The 27,840-nt window shown below is 39.2% G+C and overlaps 1 protein-coding gene across 4 annotated transcripts in view; it reads left to right on the top strand.

The window, feature by feature from the left end:
• The window catches only part of tbc1d22a (TBC1 domain family, member 22a), a gene marked incomplete at its 3' end in the record, with an annotated part of 122,018 nt that overhangs the window by 49,030 nt on the left and 45,148 nt on the right, over positions 1 to 27,840 (top strand). For all 4 annotated transcript variants that reach the window (XM_079262904.1, XM_079262905.1, XM_079262906.1 and 1 more), the window contains exon 10: positions 14,808 to 14,914. In XM_079262904.1, coding sequence (XP_079119030.1) covers positions 14,808 to 14,914 — 107 coding nt within the window. The remainder of the gene's footprint in view (positions 1 to 14,807; positions 14,915 to 27,840) is intronic.

Here is a 27,840-nt window from a genome sequence, read left to right as displayed (position 1 = left end):
ATTGTTATTATTAACAATAATAATAAATTACAAATAAGTGACGGCAGGAGAAAAAGAGGTGCAACATGAAAAGGAAAGTAAAAAGACCTGGATAGATGGCAAGAGAAAATTACAGCCTGCCAGAAAGAGGGAAAATAACCACGAGGGTAAATTTCTCACTTTCAGTGTGGGATGTACTCAGTCTTTTATGACTGTGTTTGCAGTCTGAACACAAGCCTTCACCCAAAAAAGTGTCACTGAAGGTGTTTGTAGGCCAGACTGTCAGATCTCTCCATCTTTTTTTCCGTTTCTTCTTTGTCAGACCTCCTACGACTCAGCTGTCTGTCAAACCCAAGGAAAACAAAATTATTGCTCATTTAAGCGTGAAAATAACCGACTCAATGGTTAAAAACATAGTTTTTGGCAGGAAATATCAGGTTCTTGTAATCTTTTTCAAGTGGTAAATACAATACTGCTTTGTTTGGCTGGTGTTGGAAGCTGTTTGTGAATGCAACAGGGATGAAATTTGGTTGTTAGACCTAAGTAATTCTGAATAAAGTGCAATGGTCTTATTCAATTTTCTTGTCAGCTATACGAGTAGCTGAGAATACCTTGCAGTAAAAATAAAAGTTTTATATCCTGCTAAGCTATATTGAGCCACTTTCCTAAGCTAAATAGTCACTAGAATTTACTTCACTAATGGATGTAAATATCCCTCATCGTAAAGCTCTCCTTACTATTTGAGTCTTAAGTTTTTACTTTCATGGCTTGATTTGTTGCAGGAGTTCCAACTGTCAGGTGCGACGTTAGAGTGGTGCTTCCATGAAAACCCTGGTCATCAAATGGCAAAACTTTGGAATATGATGTAACTGGGGAGATGTGCATCACTATAACAGCTGTTGCACTGTACCCAGTCACAGCGGTGCACAGGGGATAGGACGACATGGTCAACATTACCTCTGATTTGGGACGCTACGTAATGACACCATTGGAAGAGTGTTGTGCTACCAGTAACAAACAGAGTTGGTAGATCCTTGGTGTGAAGTATCCAGAGTCCAGCAAGCATGCTTGGCAGCCTTGATGAGACTTCAAACCTAAATACTATTGTTTATATTGAGTATTTATTTAACATTTAGTTATGTTACATTGATTTTGAACTGTACCGTCTTGGTAGCTGGCCTGCCAGTACTGAGTGCGACAAGTTTATAGTTATTTCTACAGCCCAAGTAAACAATTCCTATGTGTGTTTAGTTTAGATGTTGTGTAGCATTGCAGACACGATTGCCTTGGCATTCTCTCTGTAGTCTTTTAGCTGCTTCTGTGAAAGTCTGAATAGATCAGCTAGACCCTGAAGCTAAAGAATTATCTATATGGTAAACAAGGGAAACGGTTTTAAATACTGAATAACACCCTTAGCTATCCACACTGTGGCCCCAACATATGCTTTTTTGGTGGATAAGCATTACTTATTGCCTCCCCGCAACCTTTTTTTGTTTTTCTCCTCCTCCTCTTATGTCTCTTTCCCTTTTCTTTTCTCTGGCTTCTTCATATAGTCACATCACAGTCCTGGATTATAACTATAGCGCTTGTTCAGCTGCCATACACTCAATTTAGCTTTTGATGATGCAATGTCGAGAGATGGTCCGACTTTCTTACCACTCTCTTTTCACAGCAGTCCTCCTCATCTTCCTGCCACCAGCTTCTATTAACAAAAGACTTTTAATAAACACAGACAAGTAGTAGATTAATGTGGTGATGGGGGACATAACACCAAAGTTTTTGTTTACTCTAAACTGTTAAAAAGTGTATCAGGCTTCACTGGTTCCATCAAACCAAAAAAAAAAAAAAAAAGATTTTTAATTATGTTTAATCTCTTCCAGCTGCAAATGATAAACTGACAAGCAACGTAATCTAATTGTAGCTGTGATAGGCCACAACTGGTCGAGGAGGTGGTCTTGACTGTTAATTTAGATAACATGGATTGACCTGAGGATCAATGATGTAATCTGCATAGCAGTATCTAAACATGGATCTGCTCTTAAGAACAATGAAGAGAAGAAAGCAACTTAGGTTGAGACTGGGAAAGGGGTGAGGGGTTTGATAACCGTGAGTGAAACAGGAAGAAAGAAGCAGATAATAACATCAGGCAAAGTACCTCTTGGTTGGCTTAAGAGTGAGAAGATATACTCATCATAGCAGGCAGGACGAGGCTGATGACAGCTTTTCTATTCTAGCTAGCTCTGTTACTGCAGAGCTACTGCTTTAGCCTGTTGTTACTGCATTAGCTCTGTGCTGTGTAATTCAACAGTGTATGAAAGTAGCAACTCTAGTGTACAAAACCTACCAACCAGATGGACCAAACAATAATGATAAACTGCTACTTTTAGTCAGAATCGGGGGGGGGGGGGGGCACTTTTATATGTTGTTGACCAATATTGCCCTTGCAATAAGAGCCAATGTTCTTGGTGGAAAAAGCCTTTAATAGTTTATTTAAATGAGTCTCTTCTTAAATCAAAATGAAAATGTCGAATAACTAAAGACGATGTTTGAAAAGGGAAGCCATGAACATAAGCACAGGAGAAGCATGTAATGGGACAGAAAAGATCTTTAGCAATGTCACAGTTACTTAAGGATGGATAAATTCTGGATCAATTCCTCAAATACTGTGAGTATTTCATCGACATGTGGGGGAGCTGCATGCCTTTATAACAGTTCTTTGTTTGGCTACGCGAAATGCATTTCTCATCAATGTGTGTGCATTCTAACCAGACTTTTTAAAAGTAACCTTTTCCCCAAAAAGCAACTTTAAGCTTTCACAATCACCATAAACTGTAGGCTCCTTTACACAAAACAAGCGTTCCCTGCCAGAGTTGTGCTTGAATCGCCAAATTTTTATCACTCTCAGAAGGGAAATGTTTTCCCTTATCTTTTTTCTTTTTGCTTCAGACATACAAATTTGTCTCAGCATCACATTGAAAAACTTTTTTTTTGAGTAAAACCTTTGAAGCAAATGGATGAAAAATTAAAAAACTTTATTATATATTTATATTATAGATTTAATATCATTTTTATTCAATTTGCTATTTGCAGTAAAAACAAAAAAAAACTGCCAGGACACTTTTTAGCCGACATTCACCCTCCAGTCTTCTTTGGCCCTTACATGGTAGTATTAGATAGATGCAAGCTTGTGGAAGTATGTGGATTATTATCATAACCCGAATGTCCTGTACCACATGTAGAGTATTAGAGAACTTACATTATAATACAGTGTCCACATTTCACTCGGTGCCTCAGAACAGTAAAGGAGCTCTGCTGGATATCTCTTTTAAATGGTAATAAGTGTCCCTATTATGCATCTACATCTGCACAGTCAGCCCCTCCACCATCCCTGTGTGGGCTTTGTGTATGCGCAGCATTGCTAAAGCAGTAGCTAGGTGAAGCACTCGGGGACAAAGCCAGGAAGATGGAAACACACTTGTCAGTCAGCTGTGATGAAATGCCTGCAGGGGTGTAACAGCACACACATGCCACACATGGGTGAGGTGGGCTACCACACATGCAAACCTACACGGACGAGGCTGAAGCTGGTGGCTTAAATACGAGCTGGGTAGATTGGATGGAAACCAGCTGAAAAGTAGTGACATCACTTCGCCTGCGGTGTGGGATTTCTGCGGTGCGGGCGGAGTGTTGTTTTGTTGGCGTGCTGTGCAGCGCAGCGCTTACGATTGGCTCAATGCGTGCAGTTACAGAGACGACATGCCAGATGAGTTGACATGTTCTGTTGCTAGCAGTATTGTTATTAAAGTTCCAGCTATTAGTTTATTGGCACAAATAAAATTGTAAAAATTTGGTGCTTATTTTGTTGAATATTTTTAAAATAAAGAATATTTTGGTTGCAAATTCTTAAACATGAATATTACTTATTCTCCTGTTTCAGCTTTGCTGTTTTTATTTCTGAAAACCTCCTGGAAATTAGCACCCACCCACCTGCAGCTGCTGCTTTTCAAAGGTTTTTTGTGTTTTGGCTTCAAAGTTCTGATCAGTACTGGGAAGATTCTGGTCCTGGACTATTGGGTGTTTTCTGTGGTATCATGCCCCTGGTTTATATGCTAATGTACGCCATGGCTAACGGAAACAAATCTTAAAATTGGTCAATACTGAAGCAAGTTTGCAGTGTTAACCAGAGTTTTTTGGCTTGAATTTTTCACATTATGCATCATTTGGCTTAATGTCAGAATGTGTGCGTCTTCCCTCTGTGTTGACATGGCAGCGGGAGACCCTGTCAAAATAGTGCCAGATTGTGTACATACATGTACAGTTACTCAACTATACTGTGGAACGGAGGCGTCAAAATGAGCTACGAAAGTCACAGCTGCTTTATCCAACACTAAACCAGCTGCCACTGATGTCTGGTCCGGATCGAATCTGTCATTGTGGAAAAAGTTTTAGAATGAAATGGTTCTTACTGCAGAATGGCAAAAGAATTTCTTTTCTCTCTGTCCGCACTCTGAGGGGAAGACAACTGTAATGAGATCACCTGTCGGTGCTGTTGGAAAAGTTACACGCTGAACTATCTAGCAGGTGAGGGGAAATCACACATGACAGCGAACGCCCTTGGACTGTCAAGGAAAGTGGTTTGGGATATAATAAGGCAGGTACGTAGCACTTGGACAGCGTGAACAGCTGACTGTTACTATGGAAGTAGTTTTGTTCTGGTTTTGTTTGGTACCTATGAAAGGAGATTTTCTTTCTTTTTTAAACATGTGGGCTTGATTTCTGTGTGGTGAATGAAGGAAGGTAAAAACTCCCAAAATATCCAATATTTTGTGTCAAATGAATCCCAGCATGAAGAAATGTGCTCAGGATTTCATAATCTATATCAGCATTTATTATGGTTGCTTTTTTAGATGTAATACACACACCAGTTTTTGAGATTCAGCAAGTTAGGAGTTTATCCTACTAAATTATATCACTGATCTCACTATTTTTTGCAATCAGTGGAGAGCTCCTGTGTCCTTTTTAGCTGAAAAAAGATGAGCTACTCAGATGTCACATTGTTCATCATGAATGCGTATTGTTAGGATTTAGTCAATACTTACCTCTTCTGTTATTGGCATTCTTCCTCAACAATGTGGAATCTGCTGCAGATTAGTAAATTATACACATCATTGTTAAAATTCCTGGTGTCTGATGTTCAGAAACAACACCAAGATGGATCTTTTCAAAACTCTTTCATGGTTTTATGTGACCTTTAAGCGCTGCAATTCAGTAAAGCATCAAACAAATAGAAAAAAACATTAAAAAGCCTCTCCTTTCCTCTCTCCTCCCTCCTCTTTCCTCTCCATCTTTGTATCTATCCATCTGCCCATTTGTCTGTCTATAGATTGAGCATTCTGTGAATGGATTTTGGCCAGTAGGCAGTTAACTAATATCGGCTTTTTTCTCCCCGCGGTCTGGCCACTGCTGGTCGAGTCCTCTATTCTAAGTCTCCCTCTTATTAACATCTGTTATTAGCTCTAATGAGCTGCTTAGTGATTGCTCGAGTGCAGCTGCTGACATCCAGTAGGAACACTGTCTTTTCTGCTTCGCCCCTTATCTGTTTTTGCTTTCTCTAATTCCTGCTGCTTTAATCATTGGGTGAGATTATTGACTTAGCGCAGGCTTTATTTTCCCCCAGACAGTTTGAGATTTGTTCTTCAATTTTCTTTGACTGTGTCTCCCTTTGTCTCTGCATTGCTTTGAGAATTGCCCCCAGTATCCTCTCCTCTATTTGGTTTCAAACACAATCACCATGTTTCTGGAGTAAGTAATATCATTGGACCGGCAGAAATTGAATCAGCCGTGTGCTTGTGACCTTCTGTCTCCATCTCCAACTTTCTCTATATAAATATCTCTTTTTCATTCCCCCTGAAATATCTTCTTTGACATTTGATGGTTGCCACTTTGCATTTATTTTCTCCATCTGTTGCCTAAAAGAGGTAAAACACAGAGTCATGGCTCTTGTTTTGAACATGTATAAAATCTTAAAAGTGCACTAAAACCTGTCAAACTGGGGTCAGGGTGGTATTTTTTGGCACGATAGCGCCTCAATGTTAAGACTGCAAGTTGTTCACTGAAGGGTGATAAGGACTTAGATCATAACTGTTCCATTGGCTGCTGAAATTCTTCCCCAAACAGGTTTTGATTCCTGATACACACTTATTTAGAGGTGTTTATTCTACAAGCTCAGTGGAAAAACGATTCATTGTTTACCAGCATCCTAAATTCAGGTGAACACTGTCAAGTGTCCACAGAGGAGCCTATAACTGACATTAGATAATGGGTACGGTTACATGATATTTTTTTAATTCGGAATTAATAATTCCAAATTAAATCACTTGGAATTAATTTATTATCCTTATGTGTTTACGTAAAAATGATATTTCCGAATGAAGGCTTACATGAAACACGTCCTTACTTATTTCTTCTGCATAGCGGCGGGTTGGATTGGTTCTGATTGGACAGAGGGTGCACGTAACGTATGGCGTGTACGTCAGTCTAACTTGTATAAAAATACATAATAAGTACCAGTTTCGCCACTATTTTTATTGTAATTTGCAAGTACCACCTTAACATGAGCATACTACTTTACTTCTTGCAGCAACTGAGAAGGAGAAGAAAGATAAGCCACCGAACACGGGGAGCCAAAACAATTCAAAATGCCTCCATAAAACATGAGAGCATTGTAGCAAGTTGTAGTGCAGCTAAAATGCAGATGTGTTTAAAAAAAAGTGTAATTTAATTTCAGCTAAGTTGTGGTGTTTGATTATTAATCTGCAACTGCTGACATCGGGATGTGATGTTTATAGTTCCTTATTAATTAGCAGCATATCCACCTAGCGTAGCACATCTAGTCGGTTACGTTGTATTTAGAAAGGTAAACATTATGAACATTTCTCTAAGTGCATGTTTCATATTAAAGTTATTGATGTTAAAATATGATTGATTCTGCTCTGCCCTGTTTCCAGATTTAATTTATTCAACATAACAGTGTTTGTATTGGGTTTAAGGTTTTATTTAAAATCTAAGCTGTGCCTTTTAAATGTTGTTTAATTTAGTTTTCTTTGTTCCCTCAATCTTTCCCTCTGTAAAAGAATTAAATGCATCAATGAATCTATGAGGTTTTAACGTAGAATCTGCTTAAACAGAAATGTTTTATCCATTTATAGCTAACTGAGTTGATTGATTCTTGTCTTTTTTTTCATAATCATGAACAGGAAAGGAAATGTGATAATTAGATTGGTTTCTGTCATAAAATAATTGTTCAGCAGCATTGCAAAATAGTTATATGGTATTTTAGATGAATGATATACTTGAACTTGCAACTTACCTGAGTATTAAGAGTGCATCTCTTTTATACGGAGTTGTGTAAAACTAACGCGTGTTGTCTGACAGCGCGGAGACGGCCGTTACAATCAGATGGGCTGTTGTCACTGCTTGACATTAGAATATATAGGGCTGAAAATCAATAGCTGTGCTTTCATCTGCATCCGGCCTGATCTTATTATCTCCGTATTACCAGAGATTCTCTCATCGCTCCAGATAAAAAGCAATAGAACTCCTAAATGATCCAGAGAAATAGTTCTGTCAAAAAATGATTTATCTTCTGTGAATAATCGCAGGGGTTATTGAATATTTTTAGATTAACTTAATTACTTGACTATAAAAAGCCATAAATTGAAGCTCTCCTCACTAAAAAGGCTTCGGATCTCTCTTAGTCTCTTTCTTTCTCGTGTCAGTTGTGTGATTGGGAATGAAAAAAAAAAAGTTTTTATCATTCTGTCACCAGCGAGACGCGTTCCGCTTGACCTGATGCAATTTGAGGCAATTGAAGCGCTCGTCTTACTGTGCCGCTGGTGTGTTTTGTTTTAGATTGCATCATGACCATGTGCCCAGGCATACACTTACATATGAAAACACTTAATCACATATTCATATGCATAGATACAGTTATGTGGACCAGCTGAAAACAAACGCACTGTTCTATCTCTGATGTCTACCACCCATGAGTTTTAATGTGTCTGATGTTGTTAATAATGACGGCTTATTACTGTTCCCCTAATGTTTTATCTCCTTAACTAAGCCTGCAGATTACATACACTAATGACTTAATGGGCTGATCCCTCACTTCCATCTCAGGAAACTTTCTCTCGACTCCCAAATGTGCCTCGCACATTAGGCAGGCAGAATCGCTACTCCTTGAATAAATTGGACATTTTGTGTGATTATAAAATGTGTATATGTGTTTCTAAAGAGGAGACAGCCTGTGCTGTACGAAGCAGGAGAAGTAGCAATATGTGTTTGCACTTCATCTGCTTGACGCACGTACATTTAAAGCTCTTTAACACCGGAAATGCGAGTATGACGCATCGCCTACCTAAGCACATAGACAACATTATGTTTCTAAGCTAAAATGGGACCTAAAAGATGGGGTCGGTTGCTCGGCGGTTGGTTTTGTAACTGTTGTTAAAGCATTAATTAAGTTCTAGATGGGGGATAAAAGCACCTGATCACAAAAACAGAGCACCCACTCAGTCAGAGAAAGCATTTGGATTGCAGTCCACATTACTGTGCATATCGCATAACGCACATAAGAAAAGAAAATATGAACAGAACAATGAATTGTTTGTTTCATTAATTCAGAATTAAGTGGTTACGATGAGACTGTGTTTTAAGCACACTGGCCAAACATGTTAATACCTGCAGGAAATATCCAGAAAGCCAGAATAGATTTAGGTAACTTTTTATTTTCATGGTAGATTAGCATTAATGTTTGAATTGAGATCAGCATAAAATCATTTTTACATGTATGGAGACGAATCCCAAGAGCCAGGGATAATTGGTTAACTTGTTTTTTTTCTGAAACTTATTTATGTTAAAATAGTCTCTGCCCTAAAGTACTTAGCTTAATATGAATTCATTATAGAAATGATTTCCTGTACCATTCATTCTTTTAATGGTGCAGCAAAGATGAAGAACTCTCTGCCTGAACATACTTTATTGTTTAATCTTCATCACAGCACTGAATCCTGATTCTTCTTCACTTTGCTGCTGCATGATACTTAAACACGAGGAGAAGGAGGGGGAGTTGTCAGTAATTATCAGTTAATTATCAATCATCAGTAATCAGATTACACTGTTCATGCTCTGGCTGCATGCTTTGCAAAAGACATTTGGCATTTTTTATTGTACACTAGCCACAAACACTGGGCGACTAGGACAAGATGAAATTTAACCATTTTCCTTTTTTAAAATCTGAACCAGATTCTGAATCTGATGCAACCTGATTGATTAATGGTTAATCTGGATAACTTCTTGCTATATATCCAGAGACAGGCGGCATTAACCTCCAGGGATGCTGAAATCTGAGCTGAAGCTTTCATGTATAACATACATATGAAACACAAGACCGTCAATACTTTATCTTTCATACTTACTGTTTGCCAGTAGCTATTGTGTTATTAGTTGACATTTGTGTAAAGGTAGATGCTTAAACAGCATAAGGACATCTGGGGCAGTGTCAGTCAGAAATGAAGACACACCATATCTACTTTTGATTTTCCCAAATCAGGATTTTTCTTAAAATTTGGAAAAAATTAACCCTACAAAAATCAACATGCACAAAAAACGAGCAAAAACACTGAACCTGTTGTTACATTTTCTAGATAAAAGTTTACCCATAGGGAAAATGTAAAAAGACATTTACAACTGCATGATAAGTGTGCTTCTTCTCCATTTACTAAATATGATTCACACAGTTAAGACATGCATACATGTAGCTAAATCTGAAAATGGTTCTTCGCTTACTGTGACATGTTTACCCTTTTAGAAGGTATTAATTGCTCGAACCAGAACCATCTTGTTGCTTCTGATATGATTTGTGATATCAGTCGTCTTCTCTCCCTTTTTTTCCCTCTGTGGTCACCATGGAATCAGGATTCTGTGGGGAAAACACACACACCTTAAACACACAGAAACAAATGCCAGTCAGTGTTACCTCTCTCTGCCATTGCCATGGTTACGCAATGCCATCGGCTGGACATGGGCTTACTTACATTTCCGCACACACATCTGCGCTGTACAAATGTTCCACAGGGTTGCATGAGGTCAGGTGAAGCGAGGACTTGTACTTTGAATAAGTACTCTGCATCACATTATGTCTTTATACAAAGTGAAAAACTGTGAGTTCTCATCTTGCCTCGAGGGAAGCGGGTCTTTGTTTCTGCACATGGACAGGTATGGTATTAATAGTTGTATTCCATTTGCCGTCAAGGAGTTCTGTTGTCTTACTAACAGCTTTGGGGCACAGCGGCTGCTTTAAGGGTCAGCCTGCTGATATGGGAGATAGTGGGACGCGAGAGCCGTCGTAACGTTGTGAAATGAAATGTTCTGCTTGGCTGAGAGTCTCTTAATGTACCTGCCCTTATACATGTCAAGGCTTTTTCTTCAAACCTCTTAGGAATGAGACGGGTTTGCATGCGCTTGCACACACTCCAGATGAGTTTCAAACTCAAAACTTATAGAGGCAAAGAACTTTTTTTTTTATGGTGAAAGACAGTCATCAAGCTATTCACTACAGCAAGAAAAAAGAAAAACAATTAAAGGCAGTTTCTCCTGTTCCTGCCCTCTTTCAGCCCCCAGCTGTCTATTTTCATATCTTCACACCTTGTGTCAAACACCATCATAATTCTCTTCTCTCTATGCTCTCATCTCCTGTGATGTGTCTATTTATGCGCGCGCGCGTGTGTGTCTGTGACACAAGGTTTGCTATGTTGACTCTCTTCTTAATTATCCAACAGTATAAATGCCACCTCTCTGGAAAATGTTCACTTCTCATTAACAAGGTAACAGTGTTATCACGCTAATTGTGCCACTGAGAGGAAATCACATATTTGGTTGCTGCCGCTTAAGTGAGACATGCGCAGAGAGGTTGGAAGTGTTACAGCGAACGTGTCAGACCTTGGGCTGTTTCATTTGGGTGTCATTTTGAGGTTGAGAAGTAGATTGTGACATGTTTGGATTCAGCACCTGAACTGGAAGTCATTAGATTCATTGGATTTTTTTTTTTTTCCCCCAGAAGCAGGGCTGTAAATGATAAATAATGACTGCATTACTGCACATGAAATCTTGTTAAAGCCAATGGAGTGCTGTCTCTCTTCGGCGTTTGGCAACTCAGGTTTGCTCGTGATTAATCTGAACCAGCAGAAGGTTGTCAAACCGGCATGTATTTTATTGCCAGTCGCTGTCTGCGCAGTCACGCACACTCTCCCGGCACACACACTATATGATTACATCAGGCTAAACTAGCTCGTTCATCATCTTACATCACGTTACCTTGTGGCCCGTAGTTGTAGAGGGCAGATGGCGGCACTGGCGTGAGAGCGTGCGCGTGTGCACACTCGCATACCTCCGAGTATGTAGGTGCCCGCAGTCGGTCTCAAGAGGTGTAACCCAACTCTGCGCGCCAAGCTGTGCCAAGTGCTCGCAGCTGGCAGCGACCAAGCAGTTGGTCTCTCTGGACAAGTTGCCCCCTGTGCCAGGACAAACAGGAAATGAGCCCTGGGGCCTGGCAGGAAACTGGCTCCGTGGCCAATCGCAGAAGAGGTGAGGAGCTGGGGAGGGGAGCGAGCGTGGAGAACAGCTTGGAGAGGCAGGGTAGCAACAGAGGAGATGTCAAATGGCTGAGAGGTGGAGAGAACAAGGGAGGAGGGAGATTAGAGAGGGAAAGAACTGATGTACAAAAGGAGGATCAAGCGACTGTCGGAGAGAATGTCGAGGATTGAATGTAACATCAAAGTCAGACTAGGATGAGAAAGTTTAGATGTTTCTTTAAATTATTTCCATAGCCTTGAGATTTTTAGTTTATTTTCCTACAAACCAAGCAGAACAACTGACAGTTTTTTTTTTTTTTATGAGGATGCGCGTTTTTTTTGTATGTGTGTGCGCCTGCTCCTTTGGCCAAGTCTGTGGTCTGTGTCTGCTTGCATTGCTCTGCCAGTTTCATGTCTGTCTCAGAAAGCTAGCCGTGTCAAACAAGTTCTCATCTCCTACTGAGGTGAATGTCAGAACCTGCTTTCTGAACAGTTCCCTCTCCCCCTGAGGAACTTCAGAGTTTCACTTGGCAGGAGATTATTGTGGTGCATCTCAGACAAAACCCAAGCCGGTAACATTCCCATTGACTGATGTTTGACTCATTGAAGTCTGCAATTCCAAAAATAAATGAATGAATGAATAAATAAATCAAACCACCCCCCCCCCCCCCCCCCCAAAAAAAAAAAAAAAAAAAATTAATTTGCAAAGCATTTCCTCAGAGGCTCGGATCATGTCCCAGACATGTATTGTCAGCTGGTCCCTATTGTGGAAGCTGAGGTACATCAGTAATCACCAAGAGAATTTCCTGAAGGAATATCAATGGGGGCTTAGATGCTTGGAGAGTAATTAGAGATGTCTCTATTTATTATTATATATATGGCAGGTCAGCTATTTCAGCCTGACTGATAAATGATGCTTTCTTTGTTGCTTTTCCTCATGTTACCAAACACAGTGTTTCATTTCTGCCTTGATGGTTTAATCCTGAAAACCTTCACCATGAACACAGTTCTCAGCTTTCAGAAATATGTATAGAAAGCTGCATGTTATCAGATCAGTTTCCTCCAATGATCAGAGGGGGCAGTGTCGCCCTGCCATCCAGCCTTTCCGTCCTGTGTCAAGTCATTCCTGTTACAAGGCCTCTCCTCCTCTTAGACCTTCCTCTTGTGTGTCCTTGTTATTGTGATGAGCTGTGCCTAATTCCACTACAATCACTGGACACTTGGAAGCCGTCCCTTCTAATCTGCTCCCGAGTCAAGGTCCAGGTTTGGAACTAAGCCCGACAGCAAGGCTGCAGACCCGACAAAGACTGATTTGAGACTTTGGGAAACTCAGGGTCTCCCAAAACACTAGCGCAGTGGCACTCTCACCACCCTGTTAATCAGTAATGACACCCTGCGAATTGCCAGTCAGTCTGTTCGCAATTAATCTTTTCAACTGCAGATTTAATGGCGTCACTGATGCTCAGGGCTGTTGCATCCCACAGAGAGGCCTGTATTCATGTAGCGTCATTGTCCTCCGCATCGCTATAGAGGAGCTATCAAATTAAATACGGAGTCTTAATTGGTCAGATGGTGGCGGCTTTTGTTTCTGTGCTATTATAACAGCTGCTCTAACTTCACGCTTAGATGTAGTTTATTGTACTTGACTTCATATGCAGCCTCAATTTAAACAGTTTTTTGTTTTTTTCTTGCATAAACTCTTCCTTTATTTTGTAAACTACCCCCTTTATGATGAGGATTTGACGATTTGGTCAACAGTAAAAGTTCAGCTGCATCTATCGGTCCGTTGTAAACTCTACACTTAATTAATTCTATTTGAGAATAATCTGTTTTAGACTCTGTTTATAGATATTTTTCTTCTTACACGTGTGATTTTTTGTGGACATATTGCACACCATGATGACATATGGCACATTTTTGTTTAACTAAGGTTGAATTTTTTAGCACGCCAACTTGGGCGCCACGTTTACCCAAGTTTGGGTTCTGTTGAATGTAGCTCACCATAATGATGCAAAAGCAAACATGTGCAAGTATACCGACTAGCTGTTTGTAGCTGTCGTCCTGGTCCTCAGCCAGCCCCTGGCTATTTATCTGTCTGTCTTGACTGAGCATGCTCATTACAACCTTGACAGCATTCCACAAGAGTTGCCAAGGATACCAAGCCAAGACACCAGGTCTTACATTTATTCACAGGGGTCTGTTAGGAATTCACACACACACCAAAACACACAAGTTCTCTTTTGGGTAATGCTGTATGACCACACATACACTCATTTTGTCTTTGCTCTTTTTCTGTCTGCGGCCTGTTCTTTTCTTTTTTTTTTTTTTTCCCCTTTTCACCGTCTCACTCCAGATCATTGTTAATCAGTCTCGTCTCATCTCCTCTCCACTGGCTGTCAGTGGCTTGTCAGAGGCCCGTCAGAGCCCCTGCAGTCCGTCACACACTGCTGCCGTTAATGACATCTGATGACACCCGTCGTTGAAGTCACCCACTGAGGATGACTGGGGACTTGGTGATGCTGGCTGCTTGAAAAGTGTTTCTTTCGATCATTCGACAGCAGACTTCAGTATATGTTTAATCCAGACTTTGCTTTACTCATTTGCAAACTGTTTATCTTGCAGCTTGTTCGGCATCTCTACATGACTGTCATTGTACTTATTTATAGAGCAGTGACACAGGCATAAACAGTTGAATTAACACCCTGCCATCGTAACATTTAGACAAATTAAACAACATGAAAGTGTAGAGCAATAAATATTGCATCATAAAATGATCTTTACCAGAAAATATGAATGTAATTCTAAAACTAAGGGAAATGTTTTGACTTATTTATGGAGAAAATGGAGCTATTCCAATGTTTTTGTTTTTTTTAAAAGAAGTGTTTAAAGCATCCAATGTTTGAAATAATAAAGCACACTAATAATTTGTGTGTAAATACGATGTGTTATGGATGATTTTGAGCATTTTTCAGTTTAAATGGTCTGAAGCTCACAGTCTTACTAAACACTCAACTTCCATGCCATCATCACGGACTCATCTGTAGCATGTTTGTCTCTTTTTATATATGTTTGTGGTGTAATATCTTCCTTCTTTCCACCCACCTGTCAGACTGGCTTTTATCTGTCCATCTTCTCTACCATGTTTCAGCAAATTCCTTACTTGCCATTATATCTCCTTTATTTATTTTTTTTATCTAGAGGAGGAAGTGGAAAACTTTGACGTGTCCAGTCTTCAGGAGGAGGCTCTGAGGAACATTGAAGCTGACAGCTTCTGGTGCATGAGCAAACTGCTTGACGGCATCCAGGTTTGTGTATGTGTATGTGTATGTGTATGTGTGTGTGTGTGTGTATGTTCAGATGATGAAAGTGATGTGAGAACAAGCTTCTGTTTTTGTTGGAATTAAAGCCTGAATTGATGAACACTTCCTTTTCACAAAACTGTTTCATAGTCACATTCTGAGTTCTTTGCTGTACAATTTACAATGTAATAAAAAAAATTACAAATCCTATTTTTTAAAATGCAACAAAGATATCAAGCTATGATTTGACTTGTTCGAACCTTTATTGAACTCATTGGCTGCCAAAGCAGTTTGACGTTTCTTAACCTGAGCTTTCACTGCCAATGACCCCAAATGAAGATTCCTGAGGTTTTGCTGTGTGTGTTGCATCGGCTCGTCTTTTGGGTACGCATGCCAACCGCGCACCAAGCACATTGTAAACACCCTGAAAAATGCCCCAATGCACACACCCAGACAAATCGGCTCTCCTTATCTGTCGTCCCAGAACTCAATATTCTGCGTGTCCTAAAAGACCAGAATGGTTGAAAATGCTGGGTGTTACAGTTGGGTATAAATAAAGCATATTTTCATGCAAAAAATATGTGCTGACCATAGTAACTTCCTAAACTTAGTCCTCAGTCCAAATTAGTGTGGAAGTTTGATCTTTCAGCTTTTACAGTGAACAAAGGAGGAATTCAGAGCACAGACAAATGGTTTTTGCTGCGTTACTAGACTGGAACTGTAGTATCTAGCAAATATTTATGTCGGCTAGCAGTTCAGCATTTCTAGATTGCCAGTCATTACGTCAGCAAACAGCAAATATGTCTTTCCTATGCTCATGTGGATTCATAGTTTATGGAATATTACTCGCTAAAAATGGAATATAACAAAGTTTTTAACACAACAGCCAATTATGATGACTTTGTTTGAGCTTATGATTGGACCCTGTGGCAGGCAGCAATACACAGCAAGTCATTATGCCACTGTAAATAATATAGTTTGGGAGTGCCTTAGAAAACCATGTTAATTCAAATAAGCATGTCGCTCCACCTAAAATTTACCCCGGAATTGTGAAATTGTTTATAGAGGGATAAAGTATGTTGGACATTTCCTACCATGACCGGTTCCATCAGGATAACATCTTTTCTGATGAGTTCAATGCCAGCCTTCATTCTCATCAACTTTGAATACTGCAGCTTCGTAGACACAGTGTGTGTGCTTGACTGGCCCGCCGTCAGTCCAGGTCTGTGTACTGTTGAAAATGTAAGGAGCATCATGTGGAGGAGAATCCAAGGAGCATCGCAGACTGCTGAGAAGCAGAAATCTTGTATTCAGCAAGAATAAACTTTATCAGGGATGTGACACTGTCTGACCATCCGTCATGCAGCTTGGACAGACCATCGGTCTGCAAAATCCCTTCTTCCTCTGTTTTTACTGGTTATAGATCACTAGTATAATAACCAACTGATCTGCAGGCCCAGTTTTATGGCCTGTCTGGCTTCCACTGTGAAAAATCACCTGTGTTGAGTGTGAAGAGTGTTCTGTTGTTCCTGACTGTTGTAAAGCCAAATGGACCTCTTGTGCAAGCATTACGCATGCAGCAGCTTTTCTTTATAATAGCTTTCAGAAATCTAATTGTGTTGCATATTCTAAAGCAGGCCCGGCGTCTGGAGAGCACATAATTTCATAGAGACCCCAACACCAAACTTCATTCTATTTCATCATTTCATCCCAAAGCTTTTTGGCCACCTGCTCTCTTAATCGACCTGGCTCTCAGCGGTCATAGTCGAGCCATCTGTCAGTCCGAAATGCGCCTGCCTGAGCTGTTGGTAGATTGAGCAGCACCATCATTGTTCAAACCAAAAAACTCAGCCTTTCTTCTTACATATAATATAAACTGGTTGCTTTCAGCGTGTTGATTCTGTTCACTGTATCTGGGAAAAGTAAAACTCGTTTTACTTCATCTTAAAATATCAAGTTTTGTCACAATGAACCGACTGGTGTTGATAAGAACACCATGGTCTGGATGTGACCACGTTTTAGCCCAGCTACTCTAATCATCCCTTCCTGGCACGTGGACAGAAACACCTGCCAAGTCTTCACATTCAGGGTCCGTGACCCTCATTTAAAATAACACTTAAAGGAATGGCCACAGCAGTCAGTCTTTAACTGTATCGATCAGACATTATGTATTTTGTTGACTGGAGAACAGAGTTCTGGCAGCGGGATAGTGATGCTTTAATTTGAAGCGAGAGCGGCGCGTTTAACAGATGGTTGCTGTTCATTCATGTTGCTGCAATAGATGAGGCGCATTTGGGATTTGAAAAAAATGTACTTAATTTTGCCTAGGCACATGCTAAAGGTGATTAATAGTACGGAGCGTTTGTTGTGTGTAAAGTGTGAGCGTCCATTAATAACAAATAATCAGTTTGTTGGCAATTCATTCAAGAAATTAATAGACGCCCCAGAGAGTGCAAAACGGAGGAGAGGAGCGCTTCAGAGCAGGAGGAAGCAAGAGAGGAAGAGAATGGAGTGTGTACTTTTAAATTTGTGTGGCTGTTGCTTTTTCCTCGTGTTGGTGTTTGTGTGTGACCTCGGCTCAAACTAATTATGTGCAATGCATCAGGGAGCCCCCCCCCCCCCCCCCCACAACACCCTCCAATGCTTTCTAAACAGTCTGACTGAGGCTGGATGCTTTAGCACTGTAATTTGTCGGTGATCCTTGCTCTGACCTCGTCTGCAACCCTCCCACCTTCAATACACACTATTACAGCACACTGGGACCAGGCGGGTGAGGGGGGGTGTCCCGAGGTTGGAGAGATGCAGAATCTGTCTGACCAATTACATGTGCACACTGCCTGTTAAAACCCCTCATATGTCCAGTGCTTCCTGTCTAAGTGGTGCCACATATATAATATTGGGAAATATTCTGAAGACACTGTACCTTCCCTGTGTTTGTGTGTTGCTCTTTACATAATTACCTGATGGACAGTTAAAACCCTTTTGATAGGCTTTAGTTTTTTCACATTTCTTTATTAAACCTAATTGGCCATTAAGTCTGACTTTAATGTTTCACAGCTAAGCTTCTTTCTCACCTGAAAGTGAAAATTTTGGTTTTTAATTCCAAATCTAAAAGGCCCTTTTAATGAGCTGCTATTTTAATGGGCAGCACTGCCGCCTCCTCCTCCACAGAGCATCCTGGCATGTAAGATCTAAGCAGTTCTAAATGTGTGTGTTGACAAATCAAACTCATGTCAGTCTTCACAGTTTCAGCGCTCCATAATGTCCCTTGATGGAATACATGAATAGATTTTGCATGTGTGCTTTATTGGTGAAATCAAAGCAGTTGTCCAGGACTCCAGATCCACACACCATGCAGGATAGTGGACAGTGAAACAGTGTCATGGGTAAATGGAGAAAGATGGACATTTCTTTGACCCGGTGGAGCCTTGGTCTTTTAAATAGATAACTACTTGTGTGTGTGTGGGGGGGGGTTATTAGAACAGCATCAGCACAATAATGGCCGTCACGCACCATTTGCACATCAAACAACCAAACATAATCAAAAAACATGGCTCATACCTGAACTCTTGGACTAGAAAGGGTCACATTAGTCACATTCAAATGGACCATTGTTTATTATTATCTGGTCATGTAATCCATTAAAGGGCTTTTAAGCATCACTGTAGCTCTTAAGTGATGCACCAGCCATCATATTTCTCTATAAAAACTGTAATGCATTTGAGTGATAGCTTGATAAAAAAAAAAAAAAGAACAAAAGAATTAATGGTTTTCTACAGATCAGTGTGCTTGCCCATTTCAGACACAAGTCTGTTAAGTTGAACCCACTGATGCCCCAGCTTCTTCAGCAGCCAATTAGTTTTAGACCATTCTAAATTGGACATTGCCTCGGGCTAACTTAACTCATTTAACTTGTTGAAATAGGTTGATATCAGACATTTCAATGAATTTAAATTAAACTGTCATTTTTGCCTCATAATGTGTTGTTGATTTAAACATGTCCCGTTAATCCCAAACTGTAATGTATTATGAGTGTCCGCTATAAAAACAGTCACTCAGAGTGTTAATAATTTAATCTGACACATCATGCAGTATAGATTTGTCTTGGCTGCTGCATGCACAGTCTCTCATGCACAGTCAGTGAGCCTTGGTCTGAACCTGTCATACCCCGAGAGGGACGTGAAGTCAAAAAAGTTGAAAAAGTCCATTATTCCACCAGCGCCTCCTCCAGGGGGTTCTCAGTTTTTAAAGCCAGCACATGAAAAGCAGCCCTTTATGCTAATTCTACAGACATGCCTTTTAAATGTATTTTCCAAGCTCTGGATCTAACTCTGAGAAATATCATTTGGCCCTGGGATCTGGGCTTATTGTGTTTCAACAGTCATCTTGACAAATGGAGATCCAACATAAAGAAGTCTGTCTTCAGTTAGAGCAGCACTGTTAATTCAGCAAGAGCCGTATTCAGTATACTAAGACAAAAGGGAGAACCGCCACCCCCCAAAAAAAGCATTCACACACTACGTGTCCTGCTATGTTGCCAAATCAGGAATATTCAGCTTTTTTTTTTTTTTTTTTTTTTTTTTTTTAAGCAAGGAATCGTTATCCTAAATATTGCACAGAGGTAATGGCTTTCTTATGCAACAGTATATGGTGAAAATACAATAATGCCTCCAGAATATGGGTGTTTCTTTCTCGATATATATGTCAAATTAAACCAAACTTTATTTGTATAGCACTTTTCATACAAAAGCATATCAAAGTGCTTAACATTAAAAAATTAAAAACAGTTTCATATTCAAAACTGGCAACTCTGACAGGGTCAGTTAAGGTCGTTATGACAGCAAAGTTTTTTGCAAGCAGCCTGCAGCTCTTGTTTGTGGAGAGAACTGCAACATTGAGGATCATTACGACTTGTTTAGATAGCATTTTCAGAAAGCCAGTAGCTGCTTCAAGAGCCACAAGTCAAGAGTCAGTGATCTGCATGCGGCTCGTGAGCCGCGCATTGAGGAACACTGAGAGTGTTGTGGTTTCTCTTTGGCTTGATGCAGATTTGTTAGGACACTTTCATTTCACCAACAAATAATCGGTCATCTTAAAAAATCATTTGAATTGTTGTGGTAAAGTAGTGAAAATCTAAAACGTGTCTCATGAGTCGTTGCTCAAAAAGTTGAGGGAAAATTTTTCTATTTGGCAAGCAGCATTTTCAGACCTTCCCTTACCTTTTTAAGTAGTGCACACCAGAGGGAACAATGATTGATTTCTCTTGTAAATAGCTTTTTCACTTTTTCTTTTTAAAGATGTGTCTGCAATACAGAAACTGTTTAGGCACAAAACAACTTTTCCAGGAAGAAATTGGTTGACCTTATAACTGTGTGGAAGAGTAACACAGAGAAATAAACTGTTTTAATTAACAATCTGCAGAATTCTTTGAATTCTTTTCTTTTATTTTCATTCACAGTTTAACACATGTTGGAATTTAATCCAGAATTGCATTTAAAATACCAACACTGGACTAAAACTAATAAAATGTTAAGACAAGAAAAAAACAGCATTTTTCCCATCCTTATTAAAGTGATGGGGTGGTAATTTCATTCTCAGCTTCAGCAGACAACGTTTAAGGCTGGAAGAAGTTATAGACTGGAAGGTGTTTTCATTCTTTTCATTCAGTAGTTATGCTTAAATGGAGCCAAATATACTGATTGGTTTGACAGCTCAGTTGGAATGAAATTGATCCATTTATTTACCTTATTCTGAATGAAAAATGTCAAACTAAAAGGATTTTTATTCACTTTCACAGGTAGAATGTTTATTTTCCCAAACTGATGGTGGTATCATGGAAACACTGAATCAGATAGTTGTTGCATTCGTACAGCACATGCTCTGACCAGACTTAAATGTGCAAGAAGTGATGGTTCCTCACTTGGGAAGATGATGGCGTACAAATAATTTCTCTGGACAGCGGCAGGAAGTTTGTTTTTATTCAAACTCTGTCTCCATGCCTTTTCCTCTTCGTTGTTTGCAGTAGGAGTGCATGAGTGTCAAGCTGCTGCTGGAAAGTACTGCAAAAACTGCAACAATCAGTTTGTAGACTTCTCCATCTCTGATAAATCCATGATGTAGACATTTTTCTGCACATGTCTGACAGGACCTCTGTGCTTGAATTTTAGCGCTTCTACACAACAGATTGGAATAGATTAGTTCCCATGGAAACAGCTGCCTTGAAATCTTAAATCAGGATGATTTCAAACCAAATGGGATAAAAGTCTCCACCTAAGTGTGGCTAATGATGTAGAACAACCTAAGCAAGCATCTGTTGTGGGGATGATACAGCATAAAAAAATTGTGATATAGGGTCTTCTCTGTAGTTGCTGTAATTGTTTAAAATTTAAAAAAAAAAAAAAAAAAAAAAAATATATATATATATATATATATATATATATATGATTTTCTGTGGCTTAATTTAGGGAAACTTTTAGCTCAGATTTCTGTGAAGAATTCCTCCCTCACAACATGAACTGACCATGCTCTGGTCACTGTTTGCTGCAGGTACACTAAGTCAGTATCTGCTCATAAGAACTTCACACAGCCCCCCCCCCTTCTATATATATATATATATATATATATATATATATATATATATATATATATATATATATATATATATATATATATATATATATATATATATATATATATATATATATATTTTTTTTTTTTTTTTTTTTTTTTTTTTTTTTTTTTTTTGAAGAAAAACACAAAAAATCCCTTCAAAAAAGTGTACACCGGAAAGGCTTTGGTTTATTTGGATGATTGGGTTTCTGTCCAAGGGCCCATGAAGTTAAAAGGCAATTGTCGGCTTTAATCCAGTTGACCACAGAAGGTGCAGGATCAGACTAATCAATACATGGGCTTTGTAAATACCAAAACAGCAAAAGAGATAAAGAATGCTGCTCTGTTGCAGTGGATTTGAAGGTCTTTATGTGATGCTTGAGCTTTGCTTTTAGCTTCTACTTCCCTTTTTTCTTTTTGGCAGGTGCCTTGCATCTTTCTCTTTTCCCCTCTCAATTATTTCTGTTTTTCAATGCCTTTGCCAGATTGTGTTGCAGTTTTCTTTGTGGAATTCAGCCAACTTCAGGTTTTTTCTGTCCACAGAGCATCCTTATTTGCTCTGCGGTGTTGCACATCTTCCATTCCTTCATTAATGATTGTGTGCAACTCTGCAGAAAGTCAGTTTCCTTCAGCTGAGTCTGCTTCCTAATAATTCTGATAACTGAGTCATAACAATTTAAAAAATACATTTTTGTTTAAAAAAAAAAAACAAAAAGAAAAAAAGAAACAGAAAGAAGATCCTTTTTTTTCTTTTTTTTTTTTTTTAAACTTTTCCTAAAATTTTGGTCAGAATTTGAAGCTGAGCGAGGTCCAAACCAACATTTCCTCAGGTTCTTTAAATCGGAAAGATCAAATGTAAAGAAAAAAGGATTACATGTTCAGTACTTTCATCTCTTGGTCCTACATATCTGAGCTGCCCTTCCTTTGGAACAGGAGCCAATCATTACATGCCTCCTCATCGTCAAGGCAACCATCTGTTCCCACAGTGGCAGCTAGAGAAATGGGGTTTCCTTAGAGCAGGAACAGGGGTCCAAGAGACGACGTCTAGCAGACGGTAGCAGGACCAAACCAGACACTGCGTCCTGTTCTCGTTTTCCCAAGGGTCCCCTCGCCGTCACCTTGGGCTGTCACTCAATCTGCTACCTTTACACACATGCATACACATACACACAAACTACACACAGGAGGGGCGATCACCCAGCTGGTGTGTTTGTCTTTCTGATGCTTTTTGTGCTGTTTATCTTTTACACCTTATGGTTGAATATTCACGCAGTGTTACGTACGCCGGTGAATAACTTTGACTTAACCTTCACAGTTCCTTGCATCTATATTTTTTTTTATTTATTTATTTATTTATTTTTTTTTTATTCTTACCTCCCCATCTCCCTTCATCCTTCATTATTTGACAGATTAAATGATATCATGTTTGCTTAACTATCCAACATACAGGTCAGTGGAGATGAAGGCTGTAACATCTGCTGGGGGGAAAAGGGAAAAAGCAGGGTGGATGGAAACATTTATGTAATAAAAATGGCTACAAGAAATTAGTATGCTGATAAACTGAATATGAGAAACATCTTTACAGGAAAACATGTTTTGCTGTTGGTTTTATCATCATCTGTTGTTACAAGATAATCAGTGTCTGTCTGTGACCATATTGTGGACTGATCTTTGCACTTCTAACTCTAGCAGCGCCGTGTATCTCCATGTAAAGTAGTGTAAAGTCGTCTTCATTTGCCAGTTCAAAATAGAGAAAAATGTGACAGATTTCTTGCTGGTATTGAAATGTCTGGCTCCATATTCTCCCGGTTTAATTATGCAAGAGATGTGGACCTGGTGAAGAGTTCATGCATATACATTCATTTAAGTTGCCAGGTTACTGTCTGCTTCCTGCAATGACCTGATTTCTTAAATGTCTCGAATATGAGAAAATATGGTTTAGTTAATTAGAGAAGCCTAGTTTCTCCTGTTAGAGAGAACAGATTTTCTTGGCCTGCATGGCTGTAGGTTCTCTAATAGGCTATTTACTTTTGTCTCATTTCTTTCGCTCTCATCTAGCCTCACATCAGTATAATGGTCAGATAAATGGAGAACACGCATTTATTTTCAAATCACACAAACATTTTGAGTCTTTGATTTTTATTAAATGTTAACCAGTTGATTTAGTTGTATTTGATGTTTTATCTAAATATCTTAAGCTTGGGAAATGCCATTTATACAAGATCTAAAACAAGCTCAATATCTGAATTATCTAAAAAATCCAATTCAACTGAAGATGGGACACAAATAAAAACAGAATAAAATCATTTCCTATTTTTCTCAGCTAATATGTAATTTAACACATTATATTTTTATACCCGGCCATGACACTTTGTTGTTTCCAATTTACCTGTAAAATCTTCCAGACACGTGTTTCTTGAGCTTTCTGCATCTTTCCCACTGTAATTTTTTTTCGTCTTTGCGCCAGCTTTTCTGGAACATGCTGCAAGCAAATTGAACGTTTTTATAGACATTGTTACAGATGTACCGTCTTCATGGAATTAAGGACTGTAAATACACAAAAAAAACTTCCATTTTGAATATCTAGGCATGGTAGACTAATGGTATACAATCTTTTTCCCATAACAGTCATATAGAACTGTTTGAAGCTCACAGTGGCACACATTTAACCAGAGCCTTGCTGGTAAACCATTCAATCAGCATCATGATAATCCATCTAAAGTTATGTCTACATAACTGCTTATCTGACTAATCGTATTCCCACCACTCTCAGATGTACTTTGTGTTTATTGATCAGTAGTAATTGCTTATAAGATTTTTATATATATATATATATATATATATATATATATATATATATATATATATATAGTTACTATTAGTTACTATTATTGTTATTGTAATGATGTCAGGGTATAAACCAGCTTGGAGAGCAGGCTTACTGTTTCTTAAGGGTGTGTATTGGCAAGAATCTGGCAATACGATATGTATCACAATACGGGCCATCAATCGGATAAATTGTAATATAATGAGATACTATAACCAAGATAATATATTGCAAGTTTTCTTTACTAGTAGGGAACACTGAACGCTGTTGCATGCTTGACATCAACTTACCGAATAAGAACAGAGGTTCTACATTTCACTGCAGAATAAAAACACTTTGTGTCTCTCAAATTAAAGTTGACCTTTATGCGCAATATAAATAAAGAAATGAAAATCTGCTAAATCAGAAAAGATCGGTTATTTGATCAAAACGATTTAGTGCTTTTAAATATTGATATAATATTGTCACACAAAATATTTCGATATGTCGATATTTTCTTACAGCCCTGAATCCAGTAGTCCAGTGTTGGATGGTGGATGATTTATGGTGCAGTCCAACACAGTTCTGGTCCCCCTGCTGTCTTTATAGTATCCCTTTAAACTTACTGCTTCTCGAGTCAAGACCTATGATGAGCCCAAAAAACAAACATAAAAAAAAAAAACAGGACTGAAATATGACCAATCTTTCTTTAGCTCTGAGCAGCTCTAATTGTCTACTTCTTTGTCCACACCATCCTGCATCCTGTCATCACTCTCATGCAGCACTATCTTCTTCTCTCAGCCTTTCCCTCTCACACCAGCGAATGACAGATGATTGCCCAGTCCTTCAGTTTTCTCTCCATCATTGTGTCCATTATTGTCTAGCCTTTATCTTGACCTGTCATCTCTTTCTTTCCCTTTCTCCTTGGTCCTCATGTTACCTTCTCTCACACATTCACATCGCCCTTGCAGCTCTGTTGTGTTGCTTCTGTCCAACTTGCTGATAGACATCCGGTGCCACAAAAGGAGGCAATCTCAGTCCAGTGTGGAGCCATTGTTGTCTCTAATAGAATAGACTGAGAGGTGAAGAGGAGCTATTGATTCAGCTGACTGAGAGGGGGAGGAAGAGGGGGACAAAAAAAAAAAAAAAAAAGAGAGAACGGGAGGCTTTTGACACCTTCCAGAAAGAGAAACGTCGTCTTTATGTTGGTGTGGTGTGTCCCTGCAGAACAGTTCCACTTACGTGCATGGTCAGTGGATGGACAGATGGTGAGAGAAGAGGAGAATGTATGAATAATAAAGCAGTTGATTTCCTCCTGTTGCCTCAGCTGATCAAAGATCTGACATGTTGGATTTGACAAGGAGAGGGAGAAAGGAGAAAAAATGGGAATAAAAATGGGGCAAATGGAAAATGAGACAAAAGATAAATTAGATAAAGGAGGTGAGCGGATGAAGAGGGTGGGGCATGAGGGGGAAGCAACACACAAAGAAGAAAAAGCAGGTGAATATGGAGGGAATCTTAATGAAAAGGTATTTTCAATGCTGAAAAAGTATTTCATTCCTTTCTCAAGCGTTTCTCACCTCATGACACAACAGGCATTCATTAGATGTAAAAGTACGTCTAACCTCATTAGCACCAGCAAAGTGATGAAAATAGAAATGGAAAACAGAACTTGTGTAAGAGGAGAGGATTTGGAGAGTGGTGCAGCGAGGAAAAGGAACAACTGGACACACATTCTCATTCATAATGAGCTGGAAGTTGTGCCCAAACTTTCTTACCGTTATCATAAGGAGAAGTGTTGAGACCAAAGAGCAGATGGGACACAGTATGAGATTCAGAGGTGGAAAACAGGAAATGCGTGTGGAAAGAAAGAAAAGCAAGGAGAAATAATGAGAAGATTACAAAAATAGATGAAAGGATATTGAAGAAAACAAGAGAGAAGGAGACAGGGTTGTAGAAAATCTTGTTAGTGGGGGGGGGGTGATTTCTCTCACTTTGTTTCTTTCTTTTTCTGCCTATCAAACCTTGACTTGGAAAGATCATACAGAGAGAAAATCCCATTTCTGCTGCCTTTTCATTCCCTCTGTTGGTAGTAACAAGCATAGCAGCGCCCCAGTAACTGCAGTGAAGAAGAAGAAAGCTGCAAGCTATCAAACATGGACACAAACAATACATGACTTGAAATATTCAAAAGTGTTCTTTTCTAATGTTTTATGAGCAAGGAAACGGATGGAGAATTTCTCAGCAATAAATGCTTTACACGACGCTTTCAACATGTGAGTTGCAGTCTCCCAGATTTGTCCATTCAGCTTTGGCAGCTGTGGTTTCTCATCCAAGCCGAGATCCTTCCTCAGCTGTGAGGCGGTTCTCTCCTCCAACGCTGCCCTCGCTGAGGCTTTGGGGATAGCGCTTTATACCGTTCCAAGGTGGAGGCTAATTCTTTCTCAGCATTGTGTCTGTCCAGGGAGGGAGAGGGTGGTGCAGGTGGGCTGAGCCATATTATCCATTTGTCCAAAGGGAAGGAGGCACAAGGGCTGTGAGGACAGCTGTAGCTTTTATTTGATTAATAAAGACTCACCTCTACGGTTTGTCCTGTGTCGCTTTGCTCCCAAATCTTTCTTTCGTGGAGCTTTTCTGTTGCTTATTTTAACTTGTTTGCATCCAGTTTGTGGGTCAAGCATTAAGCTTTAAATATCATATTATTTAAAAAAGAAAAATATGTTTTATCAAACATATTTCCTCAAAATGAGTCATTAAAAGTATGATCTTTTTTTTTTTTTTTGTTGTTGCTGCAAATATACTGCAAAAATGTGTGCTGACAGATGCATTATTTGTTTACTTTACTGCAGTTGAACCTGTTTAAAAATGACAGTTTAGCATCAAATGGTACTTTTTTGGCTACATATGTGAAGACGGGCCAATCTGATAGGCCCCCCAAGATCTATTAGCTAAAAACCTGGCGTTCTTCTTTCAGTGTCTTCTTAAAGAATTAGTAAAATACTGACAATGCAGTGTTGATATATTTAGTAACAAAACAAGCTACTTCCTTCAGTCTGTGTTTATGTAATCCAAACATGGTGGCAAGGAAAGAGAAGGCATAGTTGGGGGAGAGAAAGAAATTAAATTTGATGCTCCCTGCTTGGGAGAGAATGTTTCATTGTACTAATAAAACAAGAGGCAGGAACAAAATGTTACCAATCACAATGAGAATATGCAAGACAGAAAGGGTGGGCTCAAATACAAGCAAGTTGCTGGGTGGAGATGGTGAGAGACATTCAGAAAGGTGAGAGGGTGGGGAGAAGCTGTAAATATGAGGTACACAGCCAGACAGAGATGAGAAGATGGAAACCAGAGACAAAGACAGAAAACGTAACACAACAACAAAAATAACTTGTAAAGTTATTTGATGCTCCCCAAGCAGGGAGCATCAAATTTAATTTCTTTCTCTCCCCCAACTATGCCTTCTCTTTCATTGATTAAAAGATGAGAACTTTTTTGGAAAAGAAAAACTATAAAA

Source organism: Telmatherina bonti (genome assembly GCF_933228915.1).
Source record: "Telmatherina bonti genome assembly, chromosome: 23".
Classification (NCBI taxonomy): Eukaryota; Metazoa; Chordata; class Actinopteri; order Atheriniformes; family Telmatherinidae; genus Telmatherina; species Telmatherina bonti.
Note: the sequence above shows the minus strand (reverse complement) of the source record. Positions and strands in the feature narration are given on the sequence as shown.